Source organism: Silurus aristotelis (genome assembly GCF_946808225.1).
Source record: "Silurus aristotelis genome assembly, chromosome: 17".
Lineage (NCBI taxonomy): Eukaryota > Metazoa > Chordata > Actinopteri > Siluriformes > Siluridae > Silurus > Silurus aristotelis.
Window position 1 is genome coordinate 7,554,451 of NC_139590.1, and position 16,071 is coordinate 7,570,521.

General features: G+C 39.0%; 2 protein-coding genes across 16 annotated transcripts in view; one reads left to right on the forward strand and one right to left on the reverse strand.

The window, feature by feature from the left end:
• nme3 (NME/NM23 nucleoside diphosphate kinase 3) overlaps nt 1–3,994 on the forward strand; it is an 8,332-nt gene extending 4,338 nt beyond the window's left edge. The window contains exons 2-5 of the mRNA XM_083567450.1: nt 181–311; nt 742–843; nt 927–1,039; nt 2,926–3,994. Coding sequence (XP_083423576.1) covers nt 181–311; nt 742–843; nt 927–1,039; nt 2,926–3,043 — 464 coding nt within the window. The 3' untranslated portion in view covers nt 3,044–3,994. The remainder of the gene's footprint in view (nt 1–180; nt 312–741; nt 844–926; nt 1,040–2,925) is intronic.
• Nucleotides 3,995–4,186: 192 nt separating this feature from the next.
• Nucleotides 4,187–16,071, reverse strand: part of mapk8ip3 (mitogen-activated protein kinase 8 interacting protein 3) — a 46,964-nt gene continuing 35,079 nt past the window's right edge. For 10 of the 15 annotated variants that reach the window (XM_083567306.1, XM_083567305.1, XM_083567313.1 and 7 more), the window contains 13 exons: nt 15,584–15,749; nt 14,700–14,891; nt 14,017–14,179; nt 13,493–13,612; nt 12,888–12,968; nt 12,721–12,788; nt 9,822–9,970; nt 8,794–8,965; nt 7,838–7,951; nt 7,542–7,580; nt 6,334–6,501; nt 6,077–6,223; nt 4,187–5,269 (listed from right to left, as the gene is read on the reverse strand). In XM_083567306.1, coding sequence (XP_083423432.1) covers nt 5,148–5,269; nt 6,077–6,223; nt 6,334–6,501; nt 7,542–7,580; nt 7,838–7,951; nt 8,794–8,965; nt 9,822–9,970; nt 12,721–12,788; nt 12,888–12,968; nt 13,493–13,612; nt 14,017–14,179; nt 14,700–14,891; nt 15,584–15,749 — 1,701 coding nt within the window. In that variant the 3' untranslated portion in view covers nt 4,187–5,147. The remainder of the gene's footprint in view (nt 5,270–6,076; nt 6,224–6,333; nt 6,502–7,541; nt 7,581–7,837; nt 7,952–8,793; nt 8,966–9,821; nt 9,971–12,720; nt 12,789–12,887; nt 12,969–13,492; nt 13,613–14,016; nt 14,180–14,699; nt 14,892–15,583; nt 15,750–16,071) is intronic. The other 5 variants (XM_083567304.1, XM_083567309.1, XM_083567308.1 and 2 more) reach the window with 1 other exon arrangement.

Genomic DNA, 16,071 nt, shown 5'->3' on the forward strand with positions numbered 1-16,071 from the left:
ACTAATAGTTATAACATGGAGACAGATGCAGCTTTAGGTGTAATTACTTTACATGTGAAACACCGATCCCATGGCTGTGCTTCACAGATCCTTACATGCTCCTGGGCCACTCCTTGAAACACAGCATTCGATTATTATCTCGATGTTGATGAAATGTGCGTCTGGCGTGTGAATTTGCAGGATGGACGGGTGTGAACGAGCGCACTTTCATCGCCATCAAACCAGACGGTGTCCAGAGGAAGCTAGTGGGAGAAATCATCCGCCGCTTTGAGAGAAAAGGCTTTAAACTGGTCGGCCTCAAGTTCCTGCAGGTATGAGAAACCCTGAACCGTAACCGTGTTTACACACAAAGTGTACGTTAAAAATGTTCATGATAGAGTATCATGTTGCAGCTTGCAGTTTGAGCTTTTATAAGTTAATTTGCATTTTACAGAGGGGGTCTTTGCATTAAACACTTTAATAAGCATTAATTAAAACTAATTATATAAACCAATATATTTTCTGCATTGACTCTGCTGTACTTGCTCCTCAGTAACCTTGAACTATTTGTACTAATTTGTAGAATAATTTGGTGTAGTTTTTATTTTATACAATCACATTTGCTTCTATTCTTAGGATGTGATGATAATTGTATTTGTAAAAAAAATTTTAACATCTGGATCGACCTGTCATGAAGAAAAACTTTGTGTACCCGATTACAAACCTTACCTTTTGTGTTTGTGTGTTTTTATGGTTGTTTAGGCTTCCGAGGAGCAATTGAAAGAGCATTACTTGGAATTGAGAGAGAAGCCTTTCTACAAAGGCCTTGTGAAATACATGAGCTCTGGTCCTATTGTAGCGATGGTAAGAGACACACGTCCATCTACCACTGGAGTTGAAATTTGTTTAACATTTGTTTGGTCAACGAGCTGTTACATCTCACACAGGTTTGGCAAGGGCTGGATGTGGTGAAAACCTCCAGAAAGATGCTTGGAGAGACAAACCCCGCCGACTCGCTTCCAGGAACCATCCGAGGAGATTATTGTGTGGAAGTGGGACGGTCAGTCACATTGTCTCTTAATTACATCAGTGTAGCAGATAGAATAGGGTAGCAAAACTAGACACTACAGTAGTGGACAAATCACCAGATTGCATGTCAGGGCAGGGCAGATCAGTCTCAGTTGGCTGCTGAGGTAGAAGTCAGCAGTGTTGGTGTTAATGCATCTGCCTGTCACGTCATCTATTTTTTATAAGCCTGATTAATTAGGATGCTGAGAAGATCAATTCTGTATTATGTGCATGTGCAAATACCAACAGTCATTTTTAAATAAACTGCAGCACAATGCAGTTATTATCATTAAAAAAGACAATTAATAATAATAAAAAAATTCATGGACTGACCAAAAAATAGGTAAACTGATAATAATGTCCACCCTCAATACACAACAGGAAGCCAACGCCCAATTAAAGTTTGATTGATTTATTACTTCATTTAACTTGATAACGTTTATGCTTTTCAGATAAAAGTAAGTTAATGGTAATCAGCAACAATAGAAACATTCCTGGGGCTTTAAAATTGACAAGATTCTTTCCATTTTTTAAAGTGTATCCAAGATATACTTATTAAAGCAAATTTGTCTTTTTATGGTAAGTGTATACAGTGGAACCCGGTTATGTCAAGGGCCTAGGGGACGCCAAAAAGCGTCAAGATAACCGATGATCGAGATAAACGAAATCAAATATGGCGGCAGTATATTAACGTGCTTGAAATTTCTTTATGTACATGATGTGCGTTAATAAATGAGAATGTGCATGCACGTGTTTTTGGAGGTTTTTTTACACAACAGCGTTGCCGCGATTTGTTTGATGAAGGCATGCTATAAAAATGTACATACTTGTTTGTTAACAACAAAAGGCAGAAGTGCACCAACTAACTGGAGAGATTTAGCAGTATACAATACAAACCACCGTCGATTCTCAAAACAAACCTTTATTATATTCTCCAACATTGCAAACACAAAGATCGCTCACAAAATCACAAAAAACGTGCGGGGTGTAGTTCGTTTTTGCAAAAAGCTAACCAGTGTCAACATTAAATTCTCGAGTCATTTCACTCTGACACACAGCTCTGAAAAGTGTCCTACACCTGTAGCATCTGTAAGGTTTGATTTTTCCGCCACTTCCGCGGGTTCTTCTGCGGCTGCACAGTGCCGTCTCACTACCGTATTTTCGCGTATATAAGATGCACCCTGGGTGAGGGGTATGTAAAACTTTCTATAAGACGCGTCTTATATACGCGGGAATACGGTAGTGAGATGGCGACGTGGCAAAAGCCGGCGATTGGTCATGCGGATCGAGATAACCGACGTTAAGTGGCAAATTTGCCCCCCTTGTGCTCGAGATATTAGGGTTCGTCGACATAAAAGAATCGATATAACCGATTAAAAAATGCTAAGACAAAGCGAGAATTTGGGTTAATAGACTTAATAGGATTGGCGAGTTATGTAGTTATGTATGTATATGTGGCTTTAATCAGAACAAACTGAAACAAAACTACTGTTAAACATCAAAATATAAATCAAAATGAAAGCTAATATTTTTAATACTACTACAATAACTCACTCCTCTGGTTACTACATACAACCTTTTATTAGTCTACATTACATTAGAAACGTCCTAAAAGGAATCTACTGACTGGCTCCATAGATTAATTCATTCCCTGGGAATTTCTGCATTGCTTTGTATCACTTGGCATTAATGTGTTAACTAGTAAATAGCTAATAAATTTTGAATGAGTCTTTTACAACTGTATACTTATCTTATACTCAAACCTTAGACCATAAACCACTGTGCTAGACTGAATAAATAAACAACATTTTTGATTTGATCTGTTTTTATGAGAACACATTTAGTCGTAATTAACGGGTGTATATGTTGTGTTTGCAGGAACATCATCCATGGCAGTGATTCAGTGGAAAGTGCTCAAAGAGAAATCTCCCTGTGGTTCAGGGAGCATGAGCTGGTGTGCTGGGAAGAGAGCACTGAGCACTGGATCTACGTATGATGCCCTCCTTATACATCAACACACTTACATCCAGCGTTGTGGCCTGATGTTGTCTAGCAATACTAAATAGTTACCTGAAGTACAATTCCACAGAATTGGTACAAAAGCTTGAATTTCTCTGAAGAAACGCCAGCACGTCCGGTTGGTGGCACAGCAAAGCACTTATAGCTAAATATTAGCCTTATTGATATTTGATAAGCAAAAAAAAAAGATTAGTAGTATAAAAAAACACATGCTGTTACCTTTGCTTGCATTTGTTTGCATTGTTCAAAATGTACAATTTAGGTATCTTCTGAGGTCCTGTATTTTTTGCATGTTTTCTTGGGCAGGGGCATAAAAAACGAACAAAAAATATGTACCTTCTGATCCTTCATGAGGCCCTTATTGTCATTAGATAGCTTGCATTGTATATGTATTTGGATTTATATTGACATTTCATACATTATCATTTATGTCCTGGCCACAGTAAATAATAATAATAAAAATGTTTTACTCAGTGTATACCAAATATAGCTTCTCATCAAGAATTCACCTTTTGACCTGCAATTTTAAGCCCAAAAACAAACGATCTGGTATATAAGCAATGGAGAATATACTGTACAACCCTGTTCCAAAATGCTGCGGTTCCAACCATCTCAGAAGAAAGTTTTTTGTGTACATGAGGCATAAACCACTCCAGCAACTTTATTTATAAAAGCTATACACACACACAAAACACTAAAGAAACGGAAAGCACCAGCATCATTTACTCACACAGGGCCTCTTGTGGGAGCTGAAGCGTACGTACTGTACTGTATAAGTGACCGTAATGCCAAAAGGCTCTAACTCTTGTGCTGTTGTTTACACTGTAGTTTTGGCACCTTCATAATTTCTGTACTTCATGTTTAGCTGTTTCTTGTGCTCTGCTGATCGACACACTTTGTCACGAAATAAAAGCCTTTTTTAAAGCCATTCACTTTATATGTACGTTACACAACAGCGCATGAGCTGTAATCCAAAAACTTCGATCTTTGTCGTGGAAAAAGGCGGGGCATGAAAATACTGTTCTAAGCCATAACCTAATAAACATTAAAAAGGAAATAAACCAGGCAATAAAAAAAATGTAATGTATGTAAAGGGAAAATGAGATCAGACAAGTAAATCTTTCCAGAGCACGAATATGTTTAATATTTAATATATAACCACACAGTAGAACATATATTGTTACATACAGAGGATCAATCTGTCATTCCATAACCGTCCGTCAAATCAGCAGCCAATCATAGACCCCCGACGTGTGCGTGCGACCCATAAATCCGGTTAACTTTAAAGATAAAAACAGCTTACAGCCTACCTGATGGATATATATTACTTTCTGTACGTTCATTTCTGGTGGTGTTTTTAGCCAATGTAATTAAATTCAACAAACTGTGGATTTGATTGAACTTATCAGCTGTGACATTTCATTTGAAATATTTGAAGCAGGTCTTCTTCGACTGTGCTTCATCTTATCTTGTCACTTCAATTTCCTATACCATCAGTTCTCTCCCTTTCAATTCCACTCCTAACATGGCACTACGTTGTATGTACCGAGCCTCGATATTTACACCTTTGTACACATCGCTTGCGTCCCCGCCCCCAGCCATCCTCCTTATTACATATAATCATATAAACAAATTCGTAAATCAGGATCATACAAACCAAAGATCTCTGCAAACCCTTTTAACCAATCACAGCTCCCTATTCTTATTCCATTCGGGAATAAGGTTAATGATTCAGTGAGCTGGTGGACAGGTAAGAATAGCAAGAGCATGTTTATACATTTGGGGGGAAAAGGGGGTTATTCTGACAAAAGTATCGAATGCATTTATAATTGGCGTTCAGCTGCGAGATGTTGCAGAGTCTTGGGTTTGCATTGGAGTCGAGGGCAATCACAGGGGCAAATCAGCCAACATACAGGGGATAGTTACAATTTAGGGATTGTAAATACAGGCTTTAGGGGGTCATTACAAAGCTTACATACAGAATTTAAGGGGCATTGTTAGGAATACACAAGGTTTCATAAAGAGATATTTGGGGCCAAAGTTACAAGATGGGGACCGCAGGCATAAAGTGTCTGATAGCATTACTCGGGGACATAGGACACCTGCCAAACAATGATATGGCTCCTCTCGGCTTTAGAGAGCGTCGGCTTAATCTGAGGGGCTTCACCATCTGCTTCCTCAGTCTCATCATCCTCACCGTCACCTGGAATAAAAATGACCAGAACCAAATTATAGATCAGTAATGAGTATTACAGTTCAAATCACACTATAGGTTTAGTATATACAGTCTATTGTTCATTTTATTATTCATTCATTCGTTTATTTGTCTTTGTAACTGCTTTATACTGGAGACCAGTGGTGGACGAACCATGCACTTGAGTTAAAGTAGACATACACCAGAGAAAATATCACTTCGGGAAAAGTGCTCCTTTTAAACCTTCACTTGAGTAAAAGTACTTGCCTTCAAATGTATTTAAGTATCCAAAGTACTGAGATTTATTATGGCTATAATGGTTCTTTTATCATGACTGTTGTTTAATCAACTTAGTTTATGTGAAACGACTCTGATGTTACACTCAGCACACCGATCTATTAAGAAAATTATATTAATGATTCAAACAATGATCATGAGCCCAAAAAACCCACCAAGTTCAAGTCAAGAGTTTCTTCCATTATTTCTTCCTCTCAAAATGTTCTGCTTGCGTTGAACTGATGCTGAACTGTATGTTTGTGATAAGTTGATACCAACAAGCGCCAATCAAAACAGGTTCGAAACAGAGCGCGCGCTCGACACTGATTGGTGGATTGCTGCGTGTTTGACCAGTTATGTTTGTATCCTCTCAACAAAAAAAAATTATGTCTGATTTCATAGTGAAGTTAAAGTAAAAGTCTCTGCAAATGGAGATACATCAGTAAAGTGCAGTAATGAATTAAGTTTATTTTAAATACTCTGAGAACATACACAGTCTCCTTTAATCTGTACCTCTGTCCATGTGTCAGTGTTCCTTACCTATGCGGAAATCAATGTAACCTTCTCCTCCACTGAGGACCAACACATTCTGAACACACTGAGCTTCTGTCTCCGCTGGGGCTGAAGAACCCTGAGACTCGGATGGACTGTCCAAGACACTGCCGTTTAGGGTTGCCAGTACATTTCCTGGGGGGAAGAAATTCAAACAGCCATAAGTTAAAAAGCTCCTACAAGTTACAAATGATTAATTCCTTCTTCTGGAAAGAAGTTAATAGAATGGGGAGGTCAGCTCATACCTGGCACTGACACGAAAAATTTGACTGCATCCCGGTGACCATGGAAGCAGAGCTGAGCCTGGGCCATGGAACAGTACGGGATGAAACTACCGTTGCCTTTGTCCGAGTTGCTGTCATCAGCGTATACATGGATCACGCCTCCTGAAGATGTTGGGGATACCTTGTTTGCTGAAAACAAATCACAAGACATCTATTAGCAACATCAAACTGACCGATGAGAAATAACAGCCTAAAGGAGCAGTTTGTAATTTTAGACCCCTCTGTTGTCGGGAAGGTGAACCGAATCACAAGATTGTTTTGCCGAGCCATCACTCTTCTAAAACTAAGTATGCCCCCGTGGAAAGAAGTAGAAGAGCAGAGTTTCGAGGTCAAAAGCGAATTAAACAAAAGCCTTTAAACAAGTGAGATCTTTGACTTTATTACACGTTGAGGAACACATTTAAAAAAAAAATTACAAACTTCACCTTTAAATGAAAAAAGCAATCAGCCATCCAGGCTCTCCAGAGAGCACATGAAAGAAGCATTAGAATCAAATAAAACAAAAGAGAGTTCAAAGTGGAGATTCTCCACAGAAAACTGATTGACGGAAAAAAAAAATACATGCACGCATATATACACTATATGGCACTATAAGTTTGTGGACACCTGACCACAAGATTCGTATGTGCTTTTTGAACATCCCGTTACACATTTGTTGTTATAATAACCTTCACTCTTCTGGGAAGATGCTTCACTAGATTTTGGAGCGTGCTTGTGGATATTTGGGCTTTCTAATCCAGCCCATAAAAGAAAAACGATCTTTGTGTACAGGGTCATGCTGGAACATGTTTCTAATTTAAGTGGAGGGAATATTTTATTCTACTGCATCCAAAGACTCATTTTGTGCCTCAAAATTTTTGTTGTTAGTTTGGGGAAGAACCTCATATGGCTGGAAAAAATCAGGAGTCCTAATACATTTGTCCATATAGTGTGTGTGTATATGCATGTACACACTATAATCCACAGGATTGCATTTATGACAAAAAAAACAAAAACAACAAAAAAAAATACCTTCAGCCATGCAGCAGGGTTCTACTGCAAATGATGATAAACCAGAAGGAGCAACTTATATGAATGAAATGAGTTGAAGAATGTAAACGGGGAAAGGAGATGGAAGATGTAAAAAAGTGACAGGATTATTAAAGGGCCACAGATAGCTCTAAACTTACCTCTCAGGCCAAGTAGTTGTCCCCGATGTAGGACTACAGCTACAGGGATTAAAAAAGGGACAAAGGAAGGTAGGGGCACCAGAGCAAACATCCATCAGACAAAAGCAAGGATGCAGGCAGGGGGGGGGAGGGGGTAAAAAGTAAAAAAAAAGTAAATGCAGATATAGGAGTAGGGTTGGCAGAAAAGAAATGGAGAAAGACGTCATAAGAATTACAGAGTGTTGAAAGAAGTTATAACAGACAAATGGTTTACATCAGTGGCCGAGCAAATTGTGCTCATCTCGATTCGTACTTACTCTCAGTCAGAGGGATGGAGATGATGACGCCATTTCCTGTTCCTACCCACAGTCGGTTCCCTCCGATCAGAAGGGCTGTTATCCGAACAAATGAGAAACCCAACTTCCCTGTACCTGTTCATTAAAGCCGAGAGATCAGTTGCAGCACATCTGAATACTGTTCAATTTAATCCAAATCATTTTTATTTGTGTAACGCTTTCAACAATGGACATTGTCTCAAAGCAGCTTTACACAGATAAAGCGGTAATAAAATGTATGTTTGTTACTTATAATAGTAAGTTTGTCTCTAATAAGTGAGCCAGTGGTGACTGCAATGAAAGATAGTATGAGGAAGAAACCTTGAGAGAAACCTTGAGAGGAACCAACAATACTGCCAACTCAAATTGCTCTCTATAACCCAAACATACGAGGTGGTATCAAAAAGCTTTGAGACTTGCTCTGTTTACAAGAAAGTACTACATTGATCTATGTTTATACACCATCAACTTCAAAAGAGCCCCCTTGCACAGCAATTACAGCGCTCCCAGAGTTTATGGCATTTCTCGAATAGGTTCTGGAAATCTTTTCGAAGCGCCTCAAGCACCTTTCTTCTGCGATTTGCACTGGATCTTCGCAATGGTGTCAAAACAGCGACCTTTGAGCCGGATCTTCACCTTTGGGAAGAGGGCAAAGTCCACAGCAGCCAGATCTGGCGAGTAAGGTGGTTGTGGAGATCATGCGGCTCGTTCTCCGACCGTCATCATGCACAAGTTGCCGAATACTTTTTCACGAGTTTAGCTTGTTGAAGGTCTTCCTGATCTCTAGTCGTCTTCCAGTGATGTTCTGCCGGTCTTGAACCGCACAGAATAATCAGAATAGCACCAGTTAACACCATCAGTCTCAAAGCTTTTTGATACCACCTCGAAAAAAAGGACGATATTCAGTCATTTAAACGAGGGAGAGAGAACATGGTTACCAAGCATCTTGCTGACATAGGGTTCGATGTCCACATCCTGAAGGTGCTGGTGTGTAAGCGCGTGGTACAGTCGCAGTGTGGAGTCCAAACGGATGGACACCCAGACGCCATCTCCGATCCAGGCGAGCTGTCGGACCTGGCTCTCCCTGCGAGGATGAGCGTCAAACGATTTCTGCAAAGCGGAATGAAAAAGTGAAAATGGAGATATAAAAAGAAGGAAGAAAGGAAGGAAAGAAAGAATGAGATGAACGTAGAGGAATTGCAAAGGACCAGTGGTTTGTTACGGTCTCTATGTTTCCAATGTAAGTTATGTTTCATTCAGAGCGAAAATAATACTGCATTTAATGTCAGTTACTTCCTCGTACTTTTGTACTAAATCTTTACACAGGTGGGATTACAAGCAGCCTTATGCCAGATTACAGGCGTGCTGATATTCGGATTAAACCTGTCTGTTAATTAACAAAGAATTACGTATGGTTGGTGATTGGGCGAAGTTTTCTGTACGGAGATGTTTATTTAACATTTTTTAAATAAGTTACCGTTGTTTCTGCTTTACAACAGTCAAAGGTAAATTTGTCTCTTTACATTTTCCACCACAGGAAGGTGTTCAAGACTTGTTCTCTGTAATACTATAATCTGCATAATTTATGTCCTATTATCCTCAAGATCAATAATAATAATAATGATAATAGTAGTAGTACATTTTATTTATAGGCACCTTATTTTATTAACAACAGTTTAAAATAATGAAACACTATTCAAACCAAATACAATGTCAATAAAATACCTGCGTTAAAAGATGTAATAAAATAAGTTAACTCTTCATAGATTGATAAATTTTTTTTCATTAATAAGCAATTATTTAAAAGTTTTGCTAAAAACTCTGCAACTGGAAATCGAATGTACGCCAACGATTCTTTTTATTCGACCTTGATATCAGGAAAACATCATCTGTTTTATATAATGTGTTATATAATATTAAAACCATTTTTTTTATTCATTTAAGGAAACAGAAGGGTTGAGGTTACCTCGATCTGCATGCTTTTTGGCTGGATGACGTGGATTTTGTTCTTGTAGCCACACCAGACCTTGTCGTGCACTACAGCCATGCAGCGGATAGAGTGATGAGGGCGACCCAGGTCCATCAGGTGATAGTTAGACAGATCCCACTGACGGTCTGTGTGTGGATCACAAGCATACACAGGTACACTCTTATCAACCAGTGTGCTATGAAACTTATATATACAACTCTTATGTCCTTTAATAAAATCTCAAGCCCAGGTTTTGATGATTTTATTTGGAACTCTGGGTGTAAGAGGCTTCAAAAGTGGCTGAGAATCAGTTGTAAGTAATTTAAAGTAAGTTATCTATCTACATATACATACACACATACAGTGCAACCTCGACACTCACGGGGGTTACGTTCTAAGACCCCTCGTGAGTAAAAAACAAAATCGCGAGGTTTTGACTCTATCCTTTTGATGGTTCCTTTATCAAGGGGAATTATACATGTACTGTAAACTCAACAAAAATTGTGAATGACTTGTCAAATGTTTTATTTACTTCTCTACATGCATAATTTTAAACACTCAGATTTTCCGCAATTTACACTTAGTCCGGTTCTAAACGAAAAGTCGCAAACTATCGAGCTTGCGAGTGTCAAGGTTGCGAGTATCGAGGTTTTACTGTGTATATATATATATATATATATATATATATATATATATATATATATATATATATATATATATATATATATATATATATATATATATATATATATACAGTGAGGAAAATAAGTATTTGAACACCCTGCTATTTTGCAAGTTCTCCCACTTAGAAATCATGGAGGAGTCTGAAATTGTCATCGTAGGTGCATGTCCACTGTGAGAGACATAATCTAAAAAAAAAAATCCAGAAATCACAATGTATGATTTTTTTAAATATTTATTTGTATGGTGCAGCTGCAAATAAGTATTTGAACACCTGAGAAAGTCAATGTTAATATTTGGTACAGGAGCCTTTGTTTGCAATTACAGAGGTCAAACGTTTCCTGTAGTTTTTCACCAGGTTTGCACACACTGCAGGAGGGATTTTGGCCCACTCTTCCACACAGATCTTCTCTAGATCAGTCAGGTTTCTGGCCTGTCGCTGAGAAACAGGGAGTTTGAGCTCCCTCCAAAAAGATTCTCTATTGGGTTTAGGTCTGGAGACTGGCTAGGCCACGCCAGAACCTTGATATGCTTCTTACAGAGCCACTCCTTGCTTATCCTGGCTGTGTGCTTTGGGTCATTGTCATGTTGGAAGACCCAGCCTCGACCCATCTTCAATGCTCTAACTGAGGGAAGGAGGCGGTTCCCCAAAATCTCGCAATACATGGCCCCGGTCATCCTCTCCTTAATACAGTGCAGTCGCCCTGTCCCATGTGCAGAAAAACACCCCCAAAGCATGATGCTACCACCCCCATGCTTCACAGTAGGGATGGTGTTCTTGGGATGGTACTCATCATTTTTCTTCCTCCAAACACGTTTAGTGGAATTATGACCCAAAAGTTATATTTTGGTCTCATCTGACCACATGACTTTCTCCCATGACTCCTCTGGATCATCCAAATGGTCACTGGCAAACTTAAGACGTGCCTGGACATGTGCTGGTTTAAGCAAGGGAACCTTCTGTGCCATGCATGATTTCAAACCATGACGTCTTAGTGTATTACCAACAGTAACCTTGGAAACGGTGGTCCCAGCTCTTTTCAGGTCATTGACCAGCTCCTCCCGTGTAGTTCTGGGCTGATTTCTCACCTTCCTTAGGATCATTGAGACCCCACGAGGTGAGATCTTGCATGGAGCCCCAGTCCGAGGGTGATTGACAGTCATGTTTAGCTTCTTCCATTTTCTAATGATTGCTCCAACAGTGGACCTTTTTTCACCAAGCTGCTTGGCAATTTCCCCGTAGCCCTTTCCAGCCTTGTGGAGGTGTACAATTTTGTCTCTAGTGTCTTTGGACAGCTCTCTGGTCTTGGCCATGTTAGTAGTTGGATTCTCACTGATTGTATAGGGTGGACAGGTGTCTTTATGCAGCTAACGACCTCAAACAGGTGCATCTAATTTAGGATAATAAATGTAGTGTAGGTCGACATTTTAAAGGCAGACTAACAGGTCTTCGAGGGTCAGAATTCTAGCTGATAGACAGGTGTTCAAATACTTATTTGCAGCTGTATCATACAAATAAATAGTTTAAAAATCATATATTGTGATTTCTGGATTTTTTTTTTTTTAATTATGTCTCTCACAGTGGACATGCACCTACGATGACAATTTCAGGCCCCTCCATGATTTCTAAGTGGGAGATCTTGCAAAATAACAGGGTGTTCAAATACTTATTTTCCTCACTGTATATATATATATATATTCTGAGGATGCCAATATCAGTGGAGGGCACTGCACATGATACCAGCGTAAATGATAACACGTGAATAGGTTGAGCTGATATGAATTGCAGTTTACAGAAATGTGATTTAATGTGAGTATACAATTGTTTCCAAACTAGAATAAGTGTTAATTAAGGCAAAAGGGCAAAATAATCATTCAAATTGTTGGTTTGAGAATTCACAGCTGAGAGTTTGCCTCAATATTTGCCTAAAAGTAGGTGCAAACTGAACGATAACAAATCCTGCATCCACAAAGGTGTTTTTTTTTATATTCTTATAGTGAATTCCTGCAATAATCACATTTATTTGAAAAGAAAGCAGAAAGGTGTCCCTTTAAAGCTTCTCCTATATCACCGTCCACAGAAATCATATGTCATCAAACACTACAGCTAATCTGTAAATGTTGGCACCCCTGTTTTAAATCAGACTCTTGTGCTACTTCGCCGGTAATAAAACGTTGTTTAAAAGACAGATCATAAAAAAAAAAACCCATGAACCTTCAGCTCTGTGAAAAATGGCAAGAGTTCCATCTGCCAGTGCCACCAACACCCTTCCTTTAACATGCCTGACCGGGAGAAAAAGAGCGAAGATACACATACATTAACAAACCTGTCAGTATAATGCATGTCTTTATGAAAGCACCGTTCATTGGGACTTTACTTACACTAGACTGAGGACAGAGTCTTTGAGTTTGATGGAGTGGAGGCACTTCTTCCAGTTTGCCACTGCAGAATGCACATACAGCCTGAGGATCGAGGGTACAGAGACGTGTGAGTAACAATCTTTGAGAGGCTTGTGTGTGTGTGTGTGTGTGTGTGTGTGTGTGTGTGTGTGTGTGTGTGTGTGTGTGTGTAATTATATATACTAATGCACATACAGTGGTGAACTGTAACTGTAAAGAAAATGTAATTCGTTAGAAACACCAGACTCAAACTTGTCACAACACCCGTGGCCTCATTTGCGTGATTTTTTTTGAAGTAGTTAAAAAGAGGGTTTTGTGCTCATAATAATTTAAATTCATATCAGTGTTTGACTCATTAATATCATTCTATTAATAGCTTGTTGTACTAAGAGTAACATTAGATTCTTTTCACACTTGTGACAAAAATGATAATAGGAACATTATAGCCATAGTAAATCATAGTATTTTGGATACTTAAGTACATTTGAAGGCAAATACTTTTGTGCTTTTACTTAAGTGAAAGTTTAAACGGAGCATTTGGTTTGGTTTGTGTTCTTCATCCACCACTGTGCACATCCGATACTCACCAGCCGTTCTGGGCTCCAAGCCACATGGTGGGTGCGGCACTGGTTCCATCCCGTTCATCTCCTCCGTTTTCAGACCCTTTGGGTGCTGATGTCACTTCCTCTTTAGCCCCACCACCTTCACTAAACATAAATCAGACACATTTTACACAATATTATATCTCACATTACATCACAAAGATCCGAATGATTTGTTCAGTTTCCCTTGTGTACATAATTACCACACGACTGAAATGGAGACGACACCATTTCTAGGCATGTTGCCATGGCTACTGAAACTTTCCGTGATAATTTGTAGGATGCTGTGCTGCCTCAATTCAATCAATGACAATGTGAGGCAATGCTCTTAAATCACTCTGCAATCTGCTTTATATTTGTCTATTAGTCTTTATTAGACTGTTGTGGTGTATGTGTGTGTGTGTGTGTGTGTGTGTGTGTGTGTGTGTGTGTGTGTGTGTGTGTGTGTGTGTGTGTGTGTGTGTGTTTGTGTGTGTTTGTGTGTGTGTGAGTAAGCATGCACGTGTTACCTGTGTGAATTGTCTGTAAAGACATGTTCAGTGAACGTTACAGAAGAGGCGGAGCTCTCTCCTCCCTCACTTGGCCCCGCCTCCTCCGACACTTCCATGGCTTCAGTGGCTTCCTCTGCTGACTGAGACACTGCCAGCCGACTGCACACCGGAGCTGCAGGTGCTACACACACACACATATACACACAAATCAAGCCTATTTAGTTCCATGTTGATTTTATTTCTATATTATTTTAATCTTTCATGTTACTTTTCCAGGGCTTGACCCCCTGACCATCCGCTCAGTAACCCAGAGCCTTAATCACTGAGGTACCACTTTTCAGTAGCTAGTAACTAGCTCCCTCTATGGCCAAAGTTGCTGACAATAGATTCGAAATATTTTATGAATATGCTGTATATTAATAGTTTTTTTCATCTGTAAAACTAATTTAATTCTAAACCTGCAGCCAGTCCTTTTAAAGCTATAACTTCAAAACACATGCCCCAAATTTCAGTCCACGTTTTTTATTTATTTTTTTATCCTGGAGACAGAAGAATTACTGTTGAGTTTATTTGCTGAAATATGATGAGCTAAATAATAATCTCTCTAAATTAAAGAAAAAAGCACTTACCTGGCATATACATATACACATACATATCTTTCAGACTTTCACAGACAGAGTATTATGTACAGTAGGTTTCACCTTGTCCTTTGTCCAGCACTGGGGTGTCAGTGCGTGAGGAACAGTTACTACGCACTACGCTGCAGTTGGTTGCACAGCCCACCAGTGTGATGCCCGCTAGCATGCCCTCTACTCTGTTAGTATCCTCTGAGCCACCATCACCCTGCTGCTCCAGAAATATCTCACCTGCTGGGTAATCGCTCTCACTGGCCGCTGCACATAGAAATGTATATGGTGAAGCTTTGGTGAAGCTTTTTAAAAAATTTTATTAGCTGCTTATTATTAGTCTAAAATGATGTGGCTATATAAGTCCTTGTAAATAATTGTCAAATATAACACTCCATGTAAAATAGTAAAAAAAAAAAAATAAAAAAATGCTGAATCATGAAAATGTGCAAAATAAAATAAACATAAACATATTAATCATATTCATAAATGTTGAGGAAAATAAAAGACGCATTCAAAGCGAAGCAAAAAGTAACACTCCAAATAAACAAAAACAGTTACATCCAAAATGAATAAAACGGTTTTAAATGAGCATCTGAAATATGGAACAACCAGCACGTGGTTTCAGTTATTCGCCTCTAGAGGCCACTCTCGTACTGTATAATGACAGCAGACGCAACCCAGAAAAACTATCAGTGTGGATTTTTGCAGATAGCTCCAGCAATCAACTATCTTTGTAGATTAATCAGCAAAACCAATTAATCAGTTGACCTCTAGTTGACACCGCTGTTAAAGGATAAAAGTAAACACTTTGTTGGCCTGTCAGAATTGAGTAGTCAACCATGCAGTGGTACAAGTGGATTTTCAACACTGGTCGTTATTCTAAGAAATGAGAAATACTCAATACAAATGCATGAAAAAGGCCCAACTGCATTACTGCTGAGGAGTGCAGCTCTTACCTGGAACACTGGAGATGCAGAGCACATGGGCATTACACACATTAAACTGGTCAACCAGAGACCCGGGCTGATTGGCATCAATAATGACCACTTTACTGGCTGAATGAGTGCTGGTCAGGATCCACACACGGCTACTCATCGAGTCTACCTCATGCAGCTCCTTTAACTGAGAGAGAGTAAGAAAAAAAAGAGAGAAAGACACTGAGATTGGATAGAAAATACAAGATATGGCATAGTCTTAATGACATTCTCTGATGTTTTTTATGGATATGATAGAGAATATCCCAATCAAATACCATCTAAATCTGTTGTGGTGGTTATGCAAGTAATAAAACATTATAGGAAAATAATCAATGTCATAATGCAATGGTCTGAAAAAAAAAGCAAAAGCTCGCTGACCACCCTAATGTTCATTTTGCTTTTAATGGCATATCCCAAAGTCTTTTATTTCTCTTCTACGACAGCAGTTTGCCCACACTTATGTTAGA